The 24,383-nt window shown below is 38.9% G+C and overlaps 1 protein-coding gene across 2 annotated transcripts in view; it reads left to right on the top strand.

The window, feature by feature from the left end:
- The window catches only part of RAPGEF5 (Rap guanine nucleotide exchange factor 5), a 221,861-nt gene that overhangs the window by 59,120 nt on the left and 138,358 nt on the right, over window positions 1-24,383 (top strand). For both annotated transcript variants that reach the window (XM_059171333.1, XM_059171334.1), the window contains exons 6-7: window positions 2,514-2,580; window positions 21,505-21,553. In XM_059171333.1, coding sequence (XP_059027316.1) covers window positions 2,514-2,580; window positions 21,505-21,553 — 116 coding nt within the window. The remainder of the gene's footprint in view (window positions 1-2,513; window positions 2,581-21,504; window positions 21,554-24,383) is intronic.

The following is a 24,383-nucleotide window of genomic DNA, read 5'->3' as shown; positions in this document are numbered from 1 at the left end:
TGAGAGGCATGAGGCGGTAGGAATACAATGTAAGTTATGTTGACTTCAAGGAGCCCATAGAAAATGAGGTTCCTGGAATTGCCCCCCAGAACCCCTTTGAAGGCAGATCGTAAAGCAGGATGAGCTCGGGGGAGATTCAGGGGCTGGAGAATGACTTGAGAGCTCTGGTCACAAGTCGTGGTGGTTGTGGTGATAAAAATGGAATGGGGACTGGGGCGCCTGGGTGGTTCAGTGGGTTAAGCTTCTGCCTTCGGCTCAGGTCATGATCCCACGGTCCTGGGATCGAACCCCATATCAGGCTCTCTGCTCAGCAGGGAGCCTTTTTCCCCTCCTCTCTCTCTCTCTCTCTGCCTACTTGTGATCTCTTTCTGTCAAATAAATAAATAAAATCTTTAAAAAAAAATGGGATGAGGGCTGCAGGATGGCTCTTGGGAGGTCACTTCTGTCTGTCTTACACATACTTCCTTTGGAAACATTTTTGGTTGTTTTGTTTTGTTTTGCTGTGTTTTGCCAGGGCATGTTTTGTGCTGGAAGAATGACCAAAGGTAGTTTTGCTTCTGAGCAGGAACTAAATTATCTGTCAATAAACCATCAGTGGTTCAGCAGTGACTCACCAGGTAGCCATTATCAGTCACATACACAAGAACTTCCCTTCCCTTGGAATTCAGAGTTCCTTTCAGCAGTGTATTGAAAACACATTCACGACGGAATCTTTGCTGGTACAAAATACCTCATCCCATAAACTCATTGCTGAGCTATGTGCCAGGGTCTGAAAACCAGGAGCTGGCGGGACGAGCCCCTGCTTCCCTGCAGACGCGGACAGTGCCCAAGCCCTTGCTGGTGCCCGGGTGCTCAGTGTGTTTGGCTCTCAATTTCCCGTCCCATCTGTCCAGTGAACTCAACTTAACCCTGTACCCCTGGTTGGATGGCTTAGGTTAGAAAGGATTGCAGATCTCTTCTCAGGAGAACGTCATGTATGTGGAAACCTCATGAATAGATAATTTTAATAATAAAGTTCAGTGTTCAAAATATGCATTATCAGAGTAACTTGCTTTTTAGGGAATGTGGGGATTTATAATGCTCAGTTTGCACTGTCTTTGTTGGGTGGATTATTAGCTTGCATTTCGAGCACTTTGCAGCACAGGTGGTTAAAGGACTTGACAGCGCCAGCCCCGCTTCCTACCTACCTACGGCATGCAGTTCTGGTAAAGGCGAATGGCTTTTCATCCACCACTCTGATTTAGAGGGTTGGGGTTTGTTGGTTGGTTTGTTTGTTTTCTATGAAAGGTTTTAAAAACAGGAACAGGAAGCCAATGCCAGAATTGATCCAACTCGCTTTTCCCTTCTTAAAGATCTTCTCCTTAGCCCTCCTGCCCCACCAGGCGAGTGCTGGAGCCGACCCCCGGCTGTCTCCGAGATTGAAATCAATCCTTGCCCTGCCATTCTGGTTAACACCGCCCTGCAGGGCAACTAACCCCTGGTCCCTCGGAGTCCATGGAAGGTGGTGAAAGGGATTGCTGTGGAATAGATCTGGGAGATAATTACCTATGCTCAATTAACATTAACTTTTTTTTTCTTTGACCAAGCCAGGAAAAAAAGATGTCATTTTATAAAATTTGCTTTAAAGATAATTTTAGTACACCTGAAACTAAGGTAATACTGTGTGTCAAATATGCTTCATTAAAAAAAGAAATGAATATTTATAAAAATAAAAAAAATTTTAAAAATGAATAATTTTATGTTCATGGATACATTGTTGTGGTGAAAATATTTTCATGAGATACATTACAAAGGTGATTCTCCTAAGCCGACAAACTGATCTTATCTTATATGTTATACCTCATTTTAGTTATTTAGCATATTTAGCATATGTGCAGTTTTCTTGGCTTTTCAACTGGGTTGTGGCATTTTCTTTTCTTTCTTTCTTCTTCTTCTGTGTGTGTGTGTGTGTGTGTGTGTGTGTATGTGTGTGTGAGGGCTTAGAGCCTTAGAGTACTTTAAAAAAGAGTGAAGAACTTCTGCTGCTGTTGTATTTCACATAATTCCTGTCACAGTATTAGGCCTATAATAACATTTCAAAATATATCGGTTTTGGGTGAAATTCAGATGTGGCAGGAAATTCATGTGTCAGATTTTCAAAATCTGGATTTCATTTAGACTAGTAGGAAATTTTGGTACCTAACCACCTTCCAGTTGTATCTGTATATGCTTTGTGCATGCCCATGTTCATAAAGCTTGTGTCAGAACTATTCTGTGATATCATTTAGAGACAAATACTTGATCCTCAGGATTTAACTGGTAGACTGTAAAGAAGTCCCTGCTAATTGATTTTGAAGGAACACAGTTGGGCTGCCACAGAGCTGGGTCCCCTGGCATTACTGACACCATGCTATTTGCATGGGTACTTTCACTCATGTATTAATAATGCCATTATTTGCTATGTGTTCCCCATAACTTGGTAGATAAATTTGAGCAATCAAAATTAAGAATAAATTATTCTTTGTTTTTCAAAGGTCTCATCAGAAAATCGAAGACTCAGAAGAAAGCAGTGATGAAATTCTTGTTCGTCTAACATCTGCGGTAAGGCATGCAGTTTTTCCTAACTATGGGGGCGAGAAAATAAGGAGGGGTGGGGCTTGAAGGGGGGGCAGTTTGGGTAGCAGTGGAGAGAGACATTTGCTCTCTGGGTACACATCAATGTGGGAGGCCCACATCAAGGCAAAAGGAGACATGGCATTGACTCCTCGGTGCTGTTTCTCCAGCAAGATCATAGATATTCCTGGTGGAAAGTTCTAGAACCGTAGCGGAAACATTATATCTGATTTTTAAAATACAGTATGACTTAACCTAGGGAATGTTGTGACCTGCCACACAAAGGAGAAAAGACCATATGTTTCATTAGGGGGAAAAAAAAATTACCTCAACCAAGAAAAGGCCAAGTCATTGGTTTCTAACATGCTAGGTTGCAACATTTTTCAGTTGTTTTCTAAAGGCACCAATCAAGAGCTGGTAATTGCCTTGTTAGTTGAAGAAAAGCTCATGCCCTTCTTAATAGAAAAAGCTAGCAGGGCACCTGGATGGCTCAGTGGGGTAAAGCCTCTGCTTTCAGCTCAGGCCATGATCCCAGGGTCCTTGGATCGAGCCCCGCCTGCATCGGGCTTTGGCATTGCATTGGCAGGGAGCCTGCTTCCCTTCCTCTCTCTCTGCCTGCCTCTCTGCCTACTTGTGATCTCTGTCTGTCAAATAAATAAAATAAGATAAAATAAAAAGATTCTCCTAAAAAAAAAAAAAAAAAGGCTAGCTATGGTTGCTAATCATTGAGCCCTAGTTTTTGATGGACTCTTACTATCCTGTCTGACAAAAATCTTTTATCCATTGGTTTGGCTTTTGGGAAACTTTTCTAATCTCCCCAAAGATTCTTTAGTTCTGCTTTAACTGCATTCTTGAAATGGTAATTGCTGAAAATTGTGTTGGATTGGGTTATATATATGGAGAAAACTGATGTTTCACAGAATTTTATACACCAGATCTTAGCATCTGCACACAGCTTGAAAGTTAAAAGTTGCCTTACCTATTCTTGGAATGTAGCTTCAAAATGTAGTTTTTGACTAAATACAGTGATTGGTAGTGTAAAACTTCATGTGAAATGGAATCCTGACAGCCTGTTAAGAAAAAATATTTAATGTGACCTTTGCAGTTTTTTATTTAACCTTTTTTTTGAATTGAGGTATTATTGACATATAACATACATTAGTTTCAGGTATATAACCTGATGATTCGGTATTTGTATATATATTGTGAAATGATCACCACAATAAGTCCGCTTAATATCCATCACCTCATATCACCTTTTCTTGTGATGTGGACTTTCAAGATTTGCTCTTAGCCACTTTGAAATATACGGTCGTCACCATACACTACCTCCCATGACTTATTTTATAACTGAAAGTTGACCTTTTGACTCTCTTTGCCCATTGTGCCAACCCCCAAACTTCTCACGTCTGGCAACCACCAATCTGTTTCATCTATCTATGAGCTTGTTTTTTACCGTTGCTGCTGCTGTTGTTTTTAGGTTACACATATATGTGTAATATGTGAGATCATATGCTATTTCTCTTTCTCTGATATATTTTACTTAGCAAAATGCTTCAGCTTCCATCCATGTTCTCACCAATGGCAAGATCTCATTCTTTTTTATGGCAAGGTCGTATTCAATTGTGTGTTTCTGTGTGTGTGTATGTGCGCACATATAGACATCTGTATGTCACGTCTATTTTATCTGTTCATCAATGGACACAGGTTATTTCCATATTTTGGCCATAGCAAATAATGCTGCAGTGAACATAATAGGGGTGCATATGTCCTATAATGTTTTTGTTTTCTTTGGATAAATGCCCAGAGAAGGAATTGTTGGATCATATGGTAGTTCTATTTTTAATTTTTTGAGACTCTTCCATACTGTTTTCCAGAGTGGCTTCATGAATTTACATTCCCATAAACAGTGCACAACAGTTCCCTTTTCTCAGTATCCTCTCCAACATTTGTTATTTCTTGTCATTTTGATTATAGCCATTTGGACAAGTGGGAGGTAATTTCTCATTGTGGTTTTGATTTGCATTTCCCTGACAATTAGTGGTATTGAGCATCTTTTTAAGTACCTGTTGGCCATCTTTTGTCTTCTTTGGGAAAATGTGTATTCAAGTCTTCAGCCCAATTTTCAGTTGGATTGTTTTATTTTTGCTATTGATTTGTTTTAGTTCTTTATATACTTTGATAGATAAATGACTTGTAAATATTTATCAGATATATGACTTGCAAATTCTCCCATTTAGTGGTTGCCTTTTCATTTTGTTGGTGGTTTCCCTTTGCTGTACAGAAACTTTTTAATTTGATATAGTCCCACTTACTAATTTTTGCTTTTGATATTGGTTCCAAAAAACCATTGCTAAGACCAATGACAGGGAGATTACTACCTATATTTTCTTACAGGAGTTTTATGTTGTTTCAGGTCTTACAATCAAGTCTTTAATCCATTTTGAATTTATTTTTGTATATGATGTAAGAAAGTGATCCTGTTTAATTCTTTTGCATGCAGTTTTTCCAATACCATTTATTAGGAGATCATACTTTGTTCACTGTATATTCTTGGCTTCTTTGTCATACATTAATGACTGTATATGCACGTGTTTATTTCTGACTTCCTTATTTTCTTCCGTTCATCTGTGTGTCTATCTTATGCCAATACCATAGTGTTTTAATTACTGTAGCTTTGTGATACAGTTTGAAATCAGGGAGCATGATGCCTCTAGCTTTGTTTTTCTTTTTCAAGATTGCTTTGACTTTTGAGGATCTTTTGTGGTTCCGTACAAATTTTAGAATTGTTTGTCCTATTTCTGTGAAAAATGCCTTTCGAATTTTGATAGGGATTGCACTATATCTATAGAGTGTGCAGTTTAAAATATTTACTGAAGAGAAGTACCTGTTGTGTGCAAAATCATAACAGCCATCTGTTTAGAAAGCACTCACTGTGGATCAGTTACTGTGTTAAACATTCTCTGTGTTTGTGCATACACACATATACACATTCTGTTAAACATCACAACAACCCTATGAAATAGGTGGAATTATCCCTGTTTTACAGATAGGAAAGCTTATAGAGGTTAAGTAACTTGCCCAAGGTCACTTACCTAGAAAGCAACAAAGCCAGAGTCTGAACTGAGAATTTTCTACTTCCTAATCATGTTCCTTAACTACTATGCCTCTTTTTTTTGGTAATGTAATATATTATTGGAATAGTTTCAGAAGCAGCAAAGACATAAGACATGTTTCCTATAGTTGTACCAGGAAGACAAGTACATATAAAGAGTTCAGGTACAAAGCAGTTGGCAATTGAACACTGAATATAGTGGTGTATAGACTGTAAATTCAAGAACAGTAACAGCTTCATCGAAGAGACTTGAATTACCAATGAAGGCAATCAGGATTTGAACATGTGGTCATTAGGAGGACAAGTACTCTAGCAGCAGGGTTTATTGTGCAGTTAGAGAAATGAGAAAGTAGGAAGGGAAAATGCTGAGTAGAGCCAACTGTTTAGAGAAGAAGCTCCCAGTTAAGAAAAGTGAAAGACTTTTTGAACAACAGATTAACAAAATGAAATAGACACGTGTAAGAAAAAAGAAAGATGAGGGGCATCTGGCTCAGTCAGTAGAGCATGTGACTCTTGATCTGGGGATTGTGAGACCAAGCCCCACATTGGGCATTGAGCTTACTTGAAAAAAAAAAGATAGAAAGAAGATGAGCTGGAGGTGGGGATACTGATTGAGAGGCTGCGAAAACCTACTTTATCATGGTTTTTGTGGGAACCAAGAGAAAAATGAGTTCAAAAAGGAGCACAAAGAATTTTTTAAAAATCAGTAGGACTAGATAAAGATAGGAGACAGAATGAAAAAGTGATGATACTCTTGGAAAGTTGAATAAAATATCGGGAAGGCAACATGGAGTTTAGACATACTGAGTTTGAGGACAAAGAAATGTAAAATATATAAATATTCAAGAAACACCTGGATATGTGAATCTGGAGCCTAGAGAGAGGTCAGGACTAAAGGTAGAGGAACCAGTCATAGAGAAGTTGTCTGTTGAGGAGCATACTTGGAAACCTTCAAAGACAGAAAAGAAACGTGAGTGTCTTTGAGTAGGAAATAAAGTTAATGATGAGCTTCCATCTTTTGCTTACTTAAGACCAACGTCCAAAGCAAACCCAATTAAGCTATTTCTCTTTCTTTAGACTAAATTTTCATGATGGAAATTGTAGATAAGAAAACACAAGTATCTTGCCTGGATTTGACTGGAATTTGCGATTTTTGTTTACACAGTGTGATTGTCGAGCCGCTGAGGGTAATGTAAGTTAGGCTAAGTTGCGAATGATATGTATTAAATGCCTGTTTGGTGGGATGGGTACATTAGTGGTACTTACAGAAGAACGAGGGGGCATGCGGTGTGGTATGCTGTGCTGCTTGGTTCAGTGAAGCCAGCCATCACTCAGATGGTGGAAAAGAACAGTGCTGAGTATCTGCGCTGAAACACTAACCTGGTAGTGGTAGTGATGGAGAGTTTGCGGACATATCTGGAGAGATGAATTAAAATTACAAATCAAGGGGCACCTGGCTGGTTCAGTCGGTAGAGCGCGTGACTCTTGATCTTGGAATTTTGAGTTTGAGTGCCCCTGTTAGGTGTAGAGATTACTTAAAATCTTTAAAACAAGTGACAAATCGACTGTGCTGAATTTAGGAAGAAAGATCAATGAGGAGAGGGGCAAAATCTAAAACTCTGGGATCATTAATTAGACATACTTACTCCCGTGTATTCCTTCTAAAACCTGATTTGGTTTGTCATTCTCATCAGTTTCAGTGTTTCTGTATGGTATTGCTCTATCCCCTTGCTCATTTTCTTCAATTCATCCAACCTTACCCTAGAAGCTCTGCATATGATGCTTTTAATGGAATTCCTAAATTCCTTCTCATAGGGTACAGTATCACTCCTCATAGGGTATATTATCACTCCTCTAAGAAATAGCACTGAACTGAAAAAAAAAAATTATAACCCAAATTGTAAATGGAGTGTTGGTACAAGTTCTAGAAGACCTTGAAGCAAGTACATCCCCCCTCCAAAGCTAAAATGCGTGCTAAGATATATATTGTTTGTTTAAAGTGTTAGAGAAAAAGAAATGTGCTATTAAATCTCTTTTAACACCTCTCCAGGAACAAGAAACATGGTTATAACTGATTGCTGCCCATTGTCAATGTCACAAAAACATTTTTCCTGGCTCAGTGTCCAGAAGTTGTGGTGTAACTCTATCAGTTTTCACATCACCTGTGAACTTGTTCTCTCGTGACTTCTAGCGTTCTTTGTAGTTAAAGTCTTGTTCTCACTTTTTTTTTTTTCCATTTAGGATTCTACTTTTCGGGTAGAGCAGATCCAGTTTACTCTCATTCACTAAGACCTGCACTGAACTTAGGCCTTTGATTCTTCTCCCTATTTGTCTTTTCTTAGAGTTCTCTTGGGAAATATTTGTTACGGAAGGACAAGTAACTGGGTCTTAATAAACAGGCAGTTGTTTCGTATCATCCAGTGCCCGAAGGAATTCAAGGATGCAAACTTTTCACAACGCGCTATCATGCTGGCTCTCTCCTTCCTCTGCGCTTGCCTGTTCTTGTGTTCTGCTTTTGTGTATTTGGGTCTTCTTTCCTTTGCCATCTTACCTGAAGCTCAGTCATTTTCAAGGACGTGCCTTTCACAGGACTCTGTCTTTTTTGGGTCTGGGAAGCATGTAATGTGGCTAGGATTCCCTCCATTTGTCCTTCTTGATGAACCTACACATGGGGTTTGGTACATTGAGGGGAATCCCTTTTTGAACAGTAGTATCTGAAGATAACAGTGACAGATTTTTCAGTTGGAAACTTTCAAGAAGTACCAGTTCAGGAAGCAGAAATAGCATGGGATTTGGGTTTTGATGAATCTTTAGAAAGTTAGAATTCTCTTAAGAGATTGTGCACCAAGTTAGCAAGGTTTGGAAATAATCTTGGGTTAGTGAGAGTGGGGAAGATTCGGTCACATTTAGTATATGAAGAGCATAATCCAGTGATGATTTTTACCATATTTAGAGAGAGATTTTTTTTTTTTTTAAACACTGAATGTTAATTTCCACTTACCCTTTTTCCTTTTTCCGTTTCTGAGGAATGGAGAAACGGAGTGTAGTTAATCTCCCTTTAGTCTATCACAGACCTGAGTGGGCATGTTTGCTCAGAGCATAAAAGTAAGTTAATTCCCCAGGGAATGACTAACCTTCTGTCCGACTGCTACAGGATTACGAATATCTTGTTACCTTATATTTCTTATCTGTGGGGAACATAAAATTTCTACTTGGAATCCTTACGTTGGCTCCAGTTATCCCAGTGGCCTAAAGAGCTACTGTGTGATTGGGGAAAGGCCAAGTAGCTTGAGTTTTCAGACAAAGTGTCAAGGGAAGCCCAAGAAGACAGACCTGGTTTCAAAGATCATCAAAAACACACCAGAGGAATTGTAGCACATTTTGGGCACAATATTCATTGTTCTTGTTATTTCTAAGGAGCCATGGGAATTGTCAGTACCTTTCCTCATTATTCTTTAGAACTCCCTCATCTGCTATAGTGTCCACAGGGCCTTGGGCTGTAGATTGTAGGTCTCTGGGAACCCATGAACAGCTGCAGTTTTCCTCAGGGAGGGTCTCACAGTAACACCTCACCAACCCATGCTTGTTCATACCTGAGCCAACAGGTGAGTTGATTGCTATCTTTTCTCAGTCACAAATGCTTATGTGTTTTATATCTATTGCACATCAAAATGATTTTCCTCGAGTAGATACCTAAATGCCATATGCACACAGACACACACACACACACATCTTTTTAACATTAATTACTAAGTCACCTCTACTTCCAAAGAAACCATCTGCACATACTCTGATTATGTGGTAACCTCATTTAACTCTAGCCTTGAGAATTTGGTTTTGGTGAGCAACATAATACATGCTGTTTTACCTACTGAAATGATGCTAGTGAGGGGATGTTTATTTAAAAGCATTTGTTCAGCAAGGTGTGAGTGTGTAGAACCCATTCAAGAGTAAAATAGGTCTCAACAAATCCCTTGTGAATAGAAGTGTGTGCGTTTGTATGTGTGTACCTATATGCATTTGTGTATATTAAGGTATTTGGGTATCTCTTCCCAAGGTGAGGAAAATCATTTTGATATGCAATTCACATGGAAAACATAGACATTTTTAATTGACAAGGAATAAAAATACACCATTCAGCTATCAATTTATATATTGACAGTCATGGGTTTGTAAGATATAACCATGAAATCTTATCTGAGGGGAGTTGAAAGAGTTTTAAAAGGATGATTCATGAACATTTCATATAGGTTGCTGCTTTGTGCATTTGTTTAAAATAGAACTTCTAGCTGCTTAGAGGAAGTGTAATTTTGCATCCTTAAGGCAATGTTATAGCTTTATACAATATGTCCACAAGTGCAGAAGGACGAGAAGTATTAATAAAAGAGTGAAAAGTACTTGAGCTTTTGGTAGTGATGGAATAAAGTAGATTTTTACTTACTTCCTGTTATTTTATATTGTTGTAGAATTTAAGTATATAATGAAATTTCATATGAATGCTGGGTAGAGATAGTGTGAATTCCACTGCTATTTTCGTAAATGTCAAAATGATGGTGAAGTGGCAGTGAGTTGTCCTTACTGTAGGTTATGTTTGCAGTTCTCTTTTATTTATCTGACACTTGGATTGTTTGGTTTGAATATAAAGACTTTGCAATTTAGAAAATCCCAGAATAGAAAAAAATTCCGTAATGGAACCATTCATTAGTAACTCATTATTAACTTAAGTGTTTATTAGTTCCTAGGTTATTTTTCTTTTATATATACTTTTTACCAAAAAGAAAAAAAAAACACCCTTTTATTTTGTGGTCTGTACTTTTCACCAAATATGTTATCAGTGCTGAAAAGTTCCTCCTATGGCATTTTTGTGGCTCTATAAAATATCGTGTTCCATGGATTTTTCATTATCTCCTATCCTAGGCATTGTGGTTATTTTCAGTCTTTTGCTGTTATAAACAATGCAGAGATGAACTTCTCTGTAGGGAAATTATTGAAGAAACCTGCTTGCAGATGTCATTTATTAACGTGCTATTGATTTAAGAAGACCAAGTGAGAAATGGGTGAAAGGCTAAGACTGGCTAATATTTATTGAGCTCTGACCTTGTGCAGGCATTCTGCTAATGCTTTTCATGCACTCTCATATTTTAGTATCCCTCATTCACGTTAGATCGATGGGGAGTTCAAGACAGGAAATATTGGGGCCCCTGGGTGGCTCAGTCAGTTGAGTGTTCGACTCTGGATTTCCAGCTCAGGTCATGATCTCAGGGTGGTGAGATTGAGCCCTGAGTCAGGCTCCATGCTCAGTGGGGAGTCTGCTTGGGATTCTCTCCCTCTCACTTTGCCCCCTCTCCAGCTCTCTCAAATAAATACATGAATCTTTAAAAAAAAAAATAGGAAGTATTAAGAGTCCACGTTAATTTAAAATAACAGGTTAGTGTTCAAAAAGCAATGTTTCCACATTATCTTCACTTAAAATATTTTATAGTTACCGAATAGGTCTCAGCAAGTTGAGTATGGTATAGGATTATAGAATTCTCTTCTTATTTAAACAATTTTATGAAATGAAACCTATGAAGTTACATTAAATAGTATTTTAATTTTTAACTTGTTGGGAATCATTAAATACTGGTAAACATGACTGCATAGTTTAGCAATTGAGACATTCATTCGGACTGGCTCTTAAGGTCTTCTGGTTCCATTGTGTGAACTCAGGAGGTACACTCTGATTTTTATGGCAGGTAGATCATGTTCCAGAAGTAGGCTCTATTGGCAGGTTATGACAAGGCCCTAAAAAGCGTTCAGGGATAATTTTTTGGAGGGCCCTGAGGATCTGTGTTACTCTTCGTTGGTAGAGAGAATGGTCCTCCAAAGATGAATACGTTACTTGGCACCTGCAAATACTACGTTACAGAGCAGAAGAGATTTTGCAGTTATAATTAAGGTTTTAGACCGGGATTGTCCGCACAGACCCAGTCTAATCACTTAAGAGCCCTTACACACAAAGACGTTGGTCTGGCAGGAGTCAAAGAGAAATGGCAGAAGAGAAGGTAAAGAAAGAATTCCAAGCATGAACGGGGTTCAGTGTTGCATGGCTGGAAGTGAGAACTAGGATCCTATGTTTAAGGACCAGAGAAAGGTCTCGGGAGCTCAGGGCAGGCTGCCAGGGTCCAGCAAGGAAGCAGGTGCCTCAGTTTTACAGATGCAAGAACTAGATTTTGCCAACAGCCTGCACGAGCCTGGAGCCACCAGTAAGGAATACAGCTGTGTCTATACCTGGTTCTGGCCTCGTGAGTCTCTAAGCAAAAGATCCAGGTGAACCACACTACACCCAAACTCCTGACCTCCGGAAGCATGGGATGTTCAGTGGATGTCATTGTAAGCCAATAAATGGGTCATAGTTTGCAATGGCAGAAATACAAAATAAATACACATTCCTTGTTGAATACATACCCACTGTCCCTTGATTCATGAAAGAGCAGTTAATCTCTCATACATCCAAAGCTGCCAGGCCATAGCTAGTTAAGTTCATGGCTATCTCTGAAATTTGAAAGTGAATTTTTTTGTTTAAAATCCCAACTTTTTTTTTTTTTTTTTAAAGATCATATTGATTTATTTGACACAGAATCAGACCGTGAGTGAGGGAACATAAACAGGGGGAGTGGGAGGGAGAAGCAGGCCTCCCATCAAGCAGGGAGCCCTATATGGGGTTCAGTCCCAGGACCCTGGGATCATGACCTGAGCCAAAGGCAGAGCTTAACAACTGAGCCACCCAGGCACCCCTGAGAGTAAATTTCTAAAAATAAATTCTGTCCTTCATACATTTATGAAATCTTCAGAATTCTGTGGACATTTAAAAGTTTATTCTTAAAGTAAATGCTGAAAATACAAACACTTTAAACATGGTTCACAACTTCTCAATGAAACGTACCAGTCCTTTTATATGCATTGCAATGGAGCAGGGGCTGGGTAGGTAGAATGTAACAAGCAGGGGCAGTACTGGTTGTCAAGGAGCATACTCTAAGTGGGAAAGAGGGGCTTAAGCATATGAAGTATTAAAGTAATTAAGGACCGGATCCTTACTATATTTATTTTAAGGCCAACTATATTAATTATAATAACAATATGATGACAGTGTCAAGCAGTGTTCAGATCCTTTAGGTGTTAACTAGTTTGATTCCAAAAACAACCCACTGAGGTAGAAGGCAATGACTCCACCCCACACCCTGGGATTCTAGAACTTCTTCCAAAGTCACCATAAAATAAATGGAGATTTCCTTCTCCTATTTCAGGCTTTTGGATCTTAGGCTCTGAATCTGTTCTTCCAGGGAGCCCTCTCATGTTAGCAATTTTTATAGATGGACTTTCTTTTTTTTTTTTTTTTTTTTTAAAGATTTTATTTATTTATTTGACAGAGAGAAATTACAAGTACACTGAGAGGCAGGCAGAGAGAGAGAGAGAAGGAAGCAGGCTCCCTGCTGAGCAGAGAGCCCGATGCGGGACTCGATCCCAGGACCCTGAGATCATGACCTGAGCCGAAGGCAGCGGCTTAACCCACTGAGCCACCCAGGCGCCCATAGATGGACTTTCTGATTGGAAAGGGATTTTGTTGATCTGAATTCATCCAAATACAGGTGTTTCCCATGTAACATTCAAACAGATAGGAGACCCCTAGAATTTCTGGGACCTGACTGGTGTTACAGTTAACACTGTTGTTGACACAGTTGAGAACCTTACCTCCAAAAGTGCAATGATTGAGAAAAGACATCTTACCATGGACATGTAATAAGGAATAAAAGAAATGAGTTTGCAACATACAATATGTCCTTAAAGGTAACTTTTGTTAAATAAATTCTAAATCCATTGAAAAATTATTTAAATGTGGTATAGATTGAAAATACTCTGAGCTTACCAGAAAATGGAAAAAATAATGAGATGTAAACACTAAAAATATAAACGAAGTAAACATAATGCTTTATTTGGTTATTATAACTAAAATTGGAATGTTCAACATATAATTGTTTACTTAAAATACATTTCATATATGTGATATTTTCATTTGTTAAGAAATTCATGCAGCCCAGCAGTTAGGGCTTTGGGGAAATCCCTGATCAGAAACAGTAAGAGCAGTTGTGAAGACTGAAAGAGCAGATACATCTGTTCTTTGGAGAAGATGTTGGTGTTGTTAGCTTGCTCTTTTCAGATTTCTTTCAACCAGTACCTCTGTAGCTTCTCCTGCAGTTTGTGTCATGAAATTTATGAGATTTCCAAAAAAGGCCCCTGGCAGTTATTTTTCATCTGTTTAAGCTTTGTGCCACCTTTATCTCTGTTGGGTGGCTTAGGTGGCTGTGACATCACCAACTCTTCAACTGTAAGCTGACAGATACCACTACCTACAGGAGGCCTTTGCTTGTTCTCTTTTGGTGGTGGATGATTTGAGAAGGAGGCGCTGGTAAAACAAATCTTGAGAACAGTCCTTTAAGCTGAGTGCTTCTGATCTTTACCTTCCCCCATAAAGCGTTCTCTACTGAACTTCGCATGGGAGACCGTTTCCATGGTGGATGGCTCTGATTATTTGAAAGCCCTCAGAGCTAAAACATACCTTTTTTTAACTTCACTCCATTGGTCTGAATTGTATCTTCAGCCTTTCAGATATCTGAAGCTCATGATCATAAGATCATCTCTTCTCGGCAGCAGGGACACCTCACTTCTGTTCTCAATCACAGACGTCCATACTGCAAGTGGTACCAAGATGAGTAAAGGAGTTCATTTCAAGGGTCTTATAATAAACTATAATATAATAAACTATTGGGGATCCCAACTAAATGGGAGGTTTCGTTAGCCTGTGAAAGCTCACTGCTCAGTTTGTATCTTATCTGAAAGCGTGTTGTTTAAGGAGCATGTCTATCTGATTCTTTCTGGAGTTCTTAATGTCCTTACAAGCTTAAGATTTTAGAGTGGTTTAAAGATGAGTATATTTGGGAATAGAACAGGGAAGAGAATTGGATTATGTTTCTTCTTCCATTTAATATAGAAAATTGAGAAAATAGCTTCTATGTTTGTAAAACATTTCCATCACGGTATCAAAATTCAAATGTTTCTAAATAGATTTACTGAAAACCTTTAGGAAATCTTTGGCAATTTATTCAAAGGTACATGAGGTACATATTATTGGGGTATAAACAGGGAGGATGTGGCCCCACTGGGGGAGTTGGGTAGCATTGAAGAGAAGACAATAACTTAGGTGGGACCTGAAGGACAAGTAAGTGACGGTCACACCAAGTGGGGAGCTGGAAAAGCATTCCAGAGAGAGAGAAGAACATGTGGAAAGGCCCAACTGAGGAAAGAACATGGCCCTTTTAGAGAATTTACAGGAGTTCTGTTTTACTAAAACTGGAGCATTGACTTCTTTTTTTTGAAACATAGATTTTTGAGAGGGGTAATGGAGATAGAGTACTGAAGACCAGATCAGAAGAACACTACATATGCAGTGTTAGTCATTGGACTCTGTCATAGTGTCACAGGCCAGTATCTGAAGAGTTTTTTAGCAAGAGATGTAATGTAAAATTTATATTGTAAGGTGAGTAGTTTTGCTATAAAGAATGATGTGGTCTGAAGAGAGAAAAGTTAGAGACAACAGTCTGAGTGGGAAAAAATGATGGGCTGAGCTAAGTCAGGGACAACTCACTTTTTGGCTTGAGTCCCTGGGTGCATGGTAGTACCATTCACTGACATGGTATGTGGGACTTGGGGCAATTATACAGGGTAGGAAGAAGTGGTAAGAAAGTGATTTCACATTTGGGAGTGGGTAGTTGGATCTGCTTATGGAACATTGAGGTCCAGGAGGTGAAAGGCCCTGAGATAACAGATATACTAGAAGCACTGTGAGTAAATGAAATGACCTATGAAGAATGAACAGAGAAGGTCTAGTGGGCTGAGGATAGATTCCTAAGGATCATTAAAATTTAAAATTTAAAGATAGAAGAAAAGGAGAGCCCTGGGAGAAGAGAAATAGCAGCCAGAGAGGAAAGAGAAAAGCCTGGAGTATATAGTGTCATGAAATCCTAGTGGTTAAGAAGAGAACAGGTAACAGATTCAAATCCTATAGACAGGACCCAGTAAATAAAGAGTGCTGCCTCCAGCTCAGTTAGCTGTTTCCTCTTGTGGATACTGTCTCGTCCTCAAGAAGCTGAACAGATAATGTTCCACACAAAATATAACCCAGATACTGATCTTTCTGGATTTTATCAGTTTGGTGTTTTTTTTTTTTTTTTTTTTTTTGAGGCGGGGCAGGGGGAGGCCCTAAATGTCATCCTTCTAGTAATATTCCTAAACACATTGTTATTTCATCTGAGTAATCTCGTTTCCATTGTTAATTCACACTTTGCTTGTGATCACCTAAAAACTACCAGATCTTTTTAACATGAACCTCTGTCAAAGTAGATGCATGTACATATGGTCAACTTGAATAGCAGATTTAAAAAACTTAAGTGGAAGACCTTATTCTAGTGCATCTTGTTGCTTTCAGGTCACTTCTACCTACATATTAGTCTTTGAATGGTCAGCTGTTGTAATAAAATTAATAGGTATAACTGTATATGTTCAACAGAGTCTCCTACATAAGATTTTTTAATAGCCTTGAAATAGCTGAGTAAGCATATCTTACCATCCTAGCATGCTTAACAAATACATCTTCAATGTGGTGACAGCAGTTCCTGGGAAAACAACTATTTGTTAAATAAACTGTTAGGTGGAGAGCAGCAGTGTCTAGACAGATGTATAAATAACTTTCTTAATTTTCTAATTATTGGTTTCTAATTATTGCTTTTCTAATAATAGGTAATCACAAGATTATCCACATGTCAGGCTTGTGGCAATATTAGTTCTTTGGAACAACATAGTGACTTTGGAAAGAGGAAAACAGGCCTCTGAGGAAGGAACAAAGGAAATTGTAACTTAGCTCCTGGGTGTTCCTTCCTCGGACAGAGGTCTAGCCAAGGCTCACTGCTCAGTTTGTGTCTTATCTCAAAGTGTGTTGTTTAAGGAGCATGTCTATCTGTTTCTTTTTGGAGTTCTTAATGTCCTTACTAGCTTAAGATTTTAGAGTGGTTTAAAGATGAATATATTTGGGAATAGAACAGGGAAGAGAATTGGATTATGTTTCTTCTTCCATTTAATATAGAAAATTGAGAAAATAGCTTCTATGTTTGTAAAACATTTCCATCACGGTATCAAAATTCAAATGTTTCTAAATAGATTTACTGAAAACCTTTAGGAAGTCTTTGGCAATTTATTCAAAGTTAGTTTGTGAGGACAGTGCTTTGGTTAGCTAAGGCCTTTGCCACAATTTTTCTGTCTTCCCAAAATGACCTTCATATTAGGCAACGTGGCTTTCAGGGGTCTCTTCCTCCAAGTCTTCTCAGTGAACCTCTCCCAGAGATACTCCCTGGTACTCAGGGTTTGCACTTGACGCTTCCTCTTGCCTCTCGAGCCTTGGCATTGCCACAGAACAACTTAGTGAGCCTTCGGATTTGGGGGGCTGAAGGTACAACTAAAGTGCCAAAGAGAAGACAAAACACTAGAAGTAAGACCAGCTCTTACTCTTGTTGAATTTCAGGGCTGTTTAGTGAACAGCCCTGCTGATTGTTGAAGAAGTTTAAAATATTGCAACATGTTTCTGATGGGTCACAAGGAGAGAGGGACACTTTCAACAAATGTCTTCTTTGTCCCTTAATTACCCTAGCTGTATAGATATTCACAAGAGCAGATACACCCTAAGCTACAGATGTGTTTTTAATTATTTAGTGCTCTTGTATATTGAATCAACTATGATTTCAGTTAAAGTTTCAGCATCTTAAAAGTGTCCTTGCAGTTTTCCTTGTTCTTCAGCCGCTGGAACTGCTGATGCAGGAACTCGGTCTTATCATTTGATTGGATTATAGCATAATTCTAGAGCTACACTACAGGGAAGGCCATGTTCTTCACAAATGAATTAAGTTAGAGGAGAACAACCTACAAAGGAAAGATGGATTGCCTTTTGAAATGATTATAAGATTAAAAGTTGAGACTTGGGAAAACTAAGATAACCTTATTGAACAGAACAGTGATGGTCAAGCCTAGAGTCCATCACTTAGGGGCCTTTGAAACCACAGCAGAGCAAGTTTTCTGCACTCTCCCGCAGAGTCGGACTTAGTTGGGGCTTAGTGTCCAAAGTTTTTTTAAAGCTCCCCAGGTGATTTTAAAGTACAGTCAGACTTGGGAACTACCAAAATAGCTTGATGAAAATCCAAGCTAGTTAAAGAAAGCATTTCTTAATAAAGCAGTGACTCCATAGCTATTTGATAACAAGAAGCATGAGGGGAAAAAATGAGGAGCAGAGATTTTAGTGAACAGTTTGTAGAGGTTTACCATCTCTTATTCACTTTTGAAGCACAAGAGCTCTGGAAAACAAGTTTCTCAGTACTTACTCAGTGACAAAACCTAACCTACTCTGAACATATATAGTGGAAAGTCCCAAGGCCTTTTTCTAGTCTTCCATTGTCTCATTTGGTATGAATAATTACACATTTCACTGCAGAAATTTATTCATGTGTCTGATTTCTGATGATGAGTTGTTGCCCCAGACCTCCCTGAGGATGTGACATTGATAGAGTCCCTCTCTGAAATGGATAAAAGTTGGAATTCTGAACTACATCTAGCCCCAGGGGGTGCAGATCATGGTGGGGAAGGGCTGTCATGGGGAAGGTCAAGGTAATAGTGTACCCTCCTTCTACTCACCGAGGCAGTGGATTAGCACCTACATTAATTAGAAAAAATGGCCAGTAGCAGCACATGGCTCTTGGCTCTGGCCACATCCATGTCTTGAGCCCAATCTTAGAAGAGGGTTCATTTCAGCCACAGAGAAAAACGAAGGTTAACCATCAACACGAGTAGATCAAATAGAAAAATAGTCATTTTCTTATAAAAGACTCCTCGGGAGAACAAACTGCCTCAGACTTTGGTGGTTTGGAACTACACATTTATTATCTCAAATAGTTCCTGACTGTCAGGAATTCGGAGCATCTCACAGCTGGGCTGCTTTTGCTTGGGGCAGCTCAGGAAGTTGTCAGAATGGGAGCCAGGATCCCGGCTGTCTGGTGCTGGGACCGGGACTTTGTGTTCAGTGCCAACCAGTCCCTTCCTAGAAAATTCTAGTTTCTGTTTCTGCAGCTGCCCAAAGTTTCAGTTTTCAGAATAAACGTAATAATTATTGGCAGAGGAGGCCCTGCGTCCTTCTGATATTCCGTTCTGAAGAGACCTCCTGGGAGTAGCTTCTTAGTGGAGAATGCCTTCTCCTTGTTGTTTTTCTCTCCCCCTAGATCCTTTCCATGATTTTCCAGAAGTTGCATAGGCATCCACCTCCTGTGGGCTAGTGAGTGACTGTTGATGACTGCTCTGGATAATACCAGGAAAAGACAGACAGATCCCTGCCTCGGTGGAGCCTCCTCTAGAAGACAGCACTTAGTCATTCATTTGAAAACTAGTAAATACTTGGCAGTGTGCTCTCAAAAAAGAAAAAAGGTTCTGTGGAGATGCTGTAGGAACATATAATAAGATCTTTGCTAGTTTGTGTTTCTGCTTGATCAGTGCTTTGTCCTTTGTGTTTTATACCTACCCGTAGGGTGTTTGTCAAAAGCATTCTGGGGCAAAAACATGGAAGCTGTTGCATACCCCACTCCGAATAACACACTTTTAAATCCTCCCTGACTACAGACACTCGGGGGATTTTGTGTGGTTCTGTAGGGTAGTCTCATTTACTTTAAAACTTTTTTTTTTTTTTTAAACTTAGGTTCTTTCTACATTCACCTGTGAAGTTCTCGTCTCTCTCATTGCCCTCTGTCCCCTCCTTCCAGCGCGACGGAAATGTTGTGTCCTTTCCTCACGCATTCCCTTTCTCCCTTTCTTGCCCTACCTCATCTTTGAAAGGATGAAGTGTTATACAAAGCTGGGAATCTAATAACTTCCTTTTCTGAGCTCTTTGTCTTTTGAGACATTTCTGATTAGAAGAAGAAAAACTGAAGATCTGCTGAAGAGAATTTGGGGAAACTGAGAGGAGGCTGAGGAAGACTGTTTTTGATCTTCTGTAAGCAAAGGAAGGGATCTGCCTCTGGCTACTTTTCCCCATCTGTGCTTTCTTCCTGGCCGTGAGCCCCGCTGGGATCTTCCCTGTGAGGTCATAAAATCAGAAAGCCCTTGACCAGATCCTAGTGGATGTTTATGGTCTGCCTCTTTGCCCCAAGTATTTGTGACAGGGTGAGGGAAGAAAATCCTGAATAGAGAAGGTGATAGAACCGTTACAAATATGTCAAGTATGCAGTAAGTGATGTTTTTAGTGTGTGGCTGTTTTTATTTGACTACCCGTACAAGTATTTGTAAAGGTTTTTCTCTGGTCATGTATGCCTTCTCTTTCCCATCGCCCTCTTTTTCTCCCTAAGTTGTTCAACTGCAGATTATCCTACTGTGAGCATTTTCAGAACTTGGAGAGGGACTGATGGACTTCTCATTACTGCATAATTTCCCAGAGAGGGAGCATCCAGAGGTATCAAAGAATGGGCTAAATGAAGAGTAAGCCCTTCTGCGTGGGAAGCATAGTAGCCAGGAGGGGAAAACACAGCAGTAAGGCAGTGGTGGTGGGGAGAGAGGAGAGCTGCCTTCCTCAGGGGCCATGATCCTGGCCGCTGAGAGAGCAGTCCACAGCAGGGTCCCAGAGGGTAGCATATAGATCTACTTTTGCCTTCAAGTAAATGAATATAAATTAGATTAACTTCAATAGCAAGTCTTATGTAACCTTGAACTTGTGTGTTCTCCCTTTAAAATGTCATTAGTATAATAAGCTGCAGGGTGCTTCCGGACTCACCAGCACCTCCAAACACCTGAACATATGCACACTTCTGAGCTTAAAAGACCGTCCTAGAGAGGAATGAGCTTGTGCATTGTGGAGTTTTTATTGCTGCTAAACATAGATTTCCCAAAGATTATCTTCATGGTATCTTTTTTTTAAATCTTGTCTTTGAAAGTGACTATGGTTATCATTTTTGTCTCTTTTTTTATGTTCCTCTTTGGGAATACTTTTAGGAAAGGATTTAAGCCTTCAAAGTTGAGGGGGAGTGGGTGTGTGCGGAGAGAGAGAGACTGGAAGCAAGCAGAAATGTGGACAAACAAGTGGGATTGAGGGGTTTTAAAGGTCGTCTTGTCTGTTCCCATTTCACCTCCCCTGGGACAGGGTGGTGCTTGCTTTTCTGGGGCATGTTTTCCAAAATGGCTGCTGTAAACCTGCCAGACTTCAAATGAGCATTGATTGTGTTTGAGTAGAGATCCAAGTACACCAGGACCACCTGTTTAATTTTTCTAGAATTTCTGTGTAAGCTAGAATCTTTGAAGGGTTAAAGAGTATTTAATATCTTTACCAAGGTGTCATGCATGTTTTAGTAATTGATTATTTGTGTCATTTCTAAGTATTTTATAATTACTGTTTTGAGGCTTTTCCCCAAAATACCAGTGTTTTACAATGTATACATTCTGGCAACTGCCTAATTTCTTGTGAAAGTAAGTCAATATGATTCTTCCAGATTTTTGGCCTAAAATTTCTATGCAGAGGGTTTTCCCTGATACTAAAAACAAACAAAACCCCAAAATGGGACAGCAAATATAATTTCTATTGCCATAACTGCTAATTTCGGTTCATACCTAAACACAAAGTACTGCTTTTGATAACTACATTTTTCTTATTCTAATTTGATCTTTTCCCCCTAATATCTTACCAGGTACAGAGAGAACTAGCAGCTGTTATTGCTTTGAAAGCAAGGAAGTCTGGTGAGTAGTCTTTCCTGGAACTGGGTGTATCTCAGGAAGTTTAGGTGCAGAATGCAGAAAAATATCACTGTTTCTTTTTAAAATGATCTATTCTGCCATTGAAATAGCACAGAATATTCTATGTAGTTCTTTAAAATTTCACTGCTTTGCTTTCATATTTTAAGGAAAACTGAAATTAAAAATCAAAAAAATATGTCTGTAATCTGTTGCAACCATGAAGAAAGTCTCTGTACACAACCCAAGAAGCAAATCACATTGCATTTACCTATCGTAATGACAGAGGAAAATAACATGAAGTTGGTCTTTGTTTAAGAGTATATTTTTCACCTCAAAGCAGTTTCTTCTAAAAATAATTATGTAATGACTTTAAAAGCAAGCTTTTATGTAGGACTAATTGCGTGGATCTGATCCCTGATACCTGTAGGACACAATCTGGAAGTGATCTGTGGAAAGGAAAAGGGAGCTTTCAGATACATTTTGAAGGAGAGAAAGCCATACTCTGGTGAAATTCAATATGAGATAGAGACTTAGTGAGGTAGAAAAACACTTAGGAAGAGTGGGAGAAGGGGGCATTGTTTGCTGTTCAGAGGGAGGAGGTCATTGCTGAATAGAATGACAAACTGAGGGGAAATGCTACTTGGATCACGGCAAACTGGAGTAAGACTTTTCGAGCAGAAAGACTATGACAAAAATCGAAGAAATAAATGGAACAGAAATGCCTCAAAAACACAAACCATGCATTTTACATTTTTCTTTTTCTACTCAAGAAACGCTAAGAGTTTGCTTTTCCCTCAGTTACTTTTTGAATCCAATACACCTTAGTGTGAATGAGCTTTCCCCACGTAATCTCTTCTGCTTGTTGCTTTGGTTGATGGAGAGGACACAGAGCCTGCATGCCATAAAGGCGGAGAGAGGATGCAAAGAACAGCCATCTTGACCCCCGGGGTAATGAGGAGGGGGCAGCCTGGATAGGGCTCATAAGTGCCAGCGTTAGATCGTGGTTGCTTGCGTAGGTGGAAGCCTGATGGAGAAAGGACATCAGTATAGAGGTTTTGGGAGAGAGGGCCAAGAGATCAATTCTGCTAGAGCTGCTCTTTGTTCCCGTAATCATAAGGAAACAAAACCTATGGTCTGTTTGAGTTGGAATGGTAGGATTTTTTTTTTAAGTTTCAGAAAAAAGGGAAATAATAAACTTGCAGTGTGTCATTGCTAGAGAAAAACAGAGCAAATAAATATAGATAGGCTGGAGAAGTGGGATGGAAGGGGACATTTGAACAAAACCCTGAAATCAGTGAAGGGATGAGCCATGTGGAGAGCCGAACAAGAGCATCTGGGCACAGGTACGTAAAATGTAAGACTTAGGTGAAGGGTTTATTTTTCTGTGTTTGTTGTTTGGGTGTTTAGGCTTATGAATGTCCAGTTGCCCCAGCTCCTCTGTTGAAGAGACCATCTTTCTTTCATTGAATTGCTTTTATGCCTTTGTCAAAAATAAGTTGGGCATATTTGTGTGGGTATATTTTGAGGTTCTGTGTTGTTGTTGATTGAACAGATTCTGTTGGTATGCACCCGTCTTGATTACTATAGCTATATATAATCCTTCTAGGATTTATTTTCATGTCAGTAGTATAGATCTGCATCATCAGTAGTTTTGTTAGCTAAATATATGTACACTTTATTTAACTAATTCTTGGCTGTACATTTAGGTTTTTAATTTTTTTCCTATTTTAAATAATAATAGAAGGACCTAAATATATATTCTTGTGCTTGTGTTATTTTTGCTCTTTTCCAATTATTTTCTCATTATTATCTATAAAAGTATATAAATGTTAAAATTGGAATATCTAGGTTGATAGCTAGGTGTAGACACTGTTAAAGTTTTGTTCTTCATGTTTAGGACTTTAAATCATCTGCAGTTTGTTTTTATATATGCTGTCAGGTAGAAATCAAATTTTATGTTTTCTTTATGCTAAGCCAGTTACCCCAGGAGCATTTATTGGACATGATGCTAACTCTATCGTACATGGAATTCATATATATTATTTCAGTTACCTACCAGAACTTTATAATAATAAGACTTTTTCTGGGGTAGGAATAGGCAAATCTCTTTTTACCTTTCTTCTTCTCTTCATAGTATTTTTTTGGTTAGGTTCTGTGAAATCTCCTTCAGAATTTTTAAAAGTATATTGCATTTATAGATCTCTAGATAAATTTGACATTTGTGAAGTAAGTGTTTCCATCCATGAACTGAGGATATCTTATTTTTTCAAATTTTTAGTACTACTGTGAAAATTTATCTGTAAGGCCTTGTACATTTTGTTTGTATTTTTAGTTACCTTGTGATTTTGGTAACTATTGTAAATGAACTATTTTTCTGTTCTCTCTCTCTCTTTTTTAGTTCTCTTCTGTGATGGTTTCTCAAGTCTTCATCTTTCATGATACTTTTTGTTTTTTGTTTTTTTTTTTTTTAAATATTTTATTTATTTATTTGACAGACAGAGATCATAGATAGGCAGAGAGACAGGCATAGAGAGAAAGGGGAAGCAGGCTCCCCGCTGAGCAGAGAGCCCGACGTGGGGCTTGATCCCAGGACCCTGAGGTCATGACCTGGGTGAAGGCAGAGGATTAACCCACTGAGCCACCCAGGGACCCCGATACTTTTTGTTTTAATAGATGTACTTTTTTAGGGAAGTTTTGGATTTGCAGAAAAAGTGAACAGAGAGTACAAAAGTTCCCATATACCCTTTGCACCTAGCTGTAGCTGTGCACAGCCTTTCCTACTATCAGCACCTCAGAGTGGCACAATTGTTACAATCAGTGAACCTACACTGAC

This window comes from Mustela lutreola, chromosome 4, assembly GCF_030435805.1.
Source record: "Mustela lutreola isolate mMusLut2 chromosome 4, mMusLut2.pri, whole genome shotgun sequence".
In the NCBI taxonomy this organism is placed as follows: domain Eukaryota; kingdom Metazoa; phylum Chordata; class Mammalia; order Carnivora; family Mustelidae; genus Mustela; species Mustela lutreola.
This window is presented reverse-complemented; position numbering and strand designations above follow the sequence as displayed.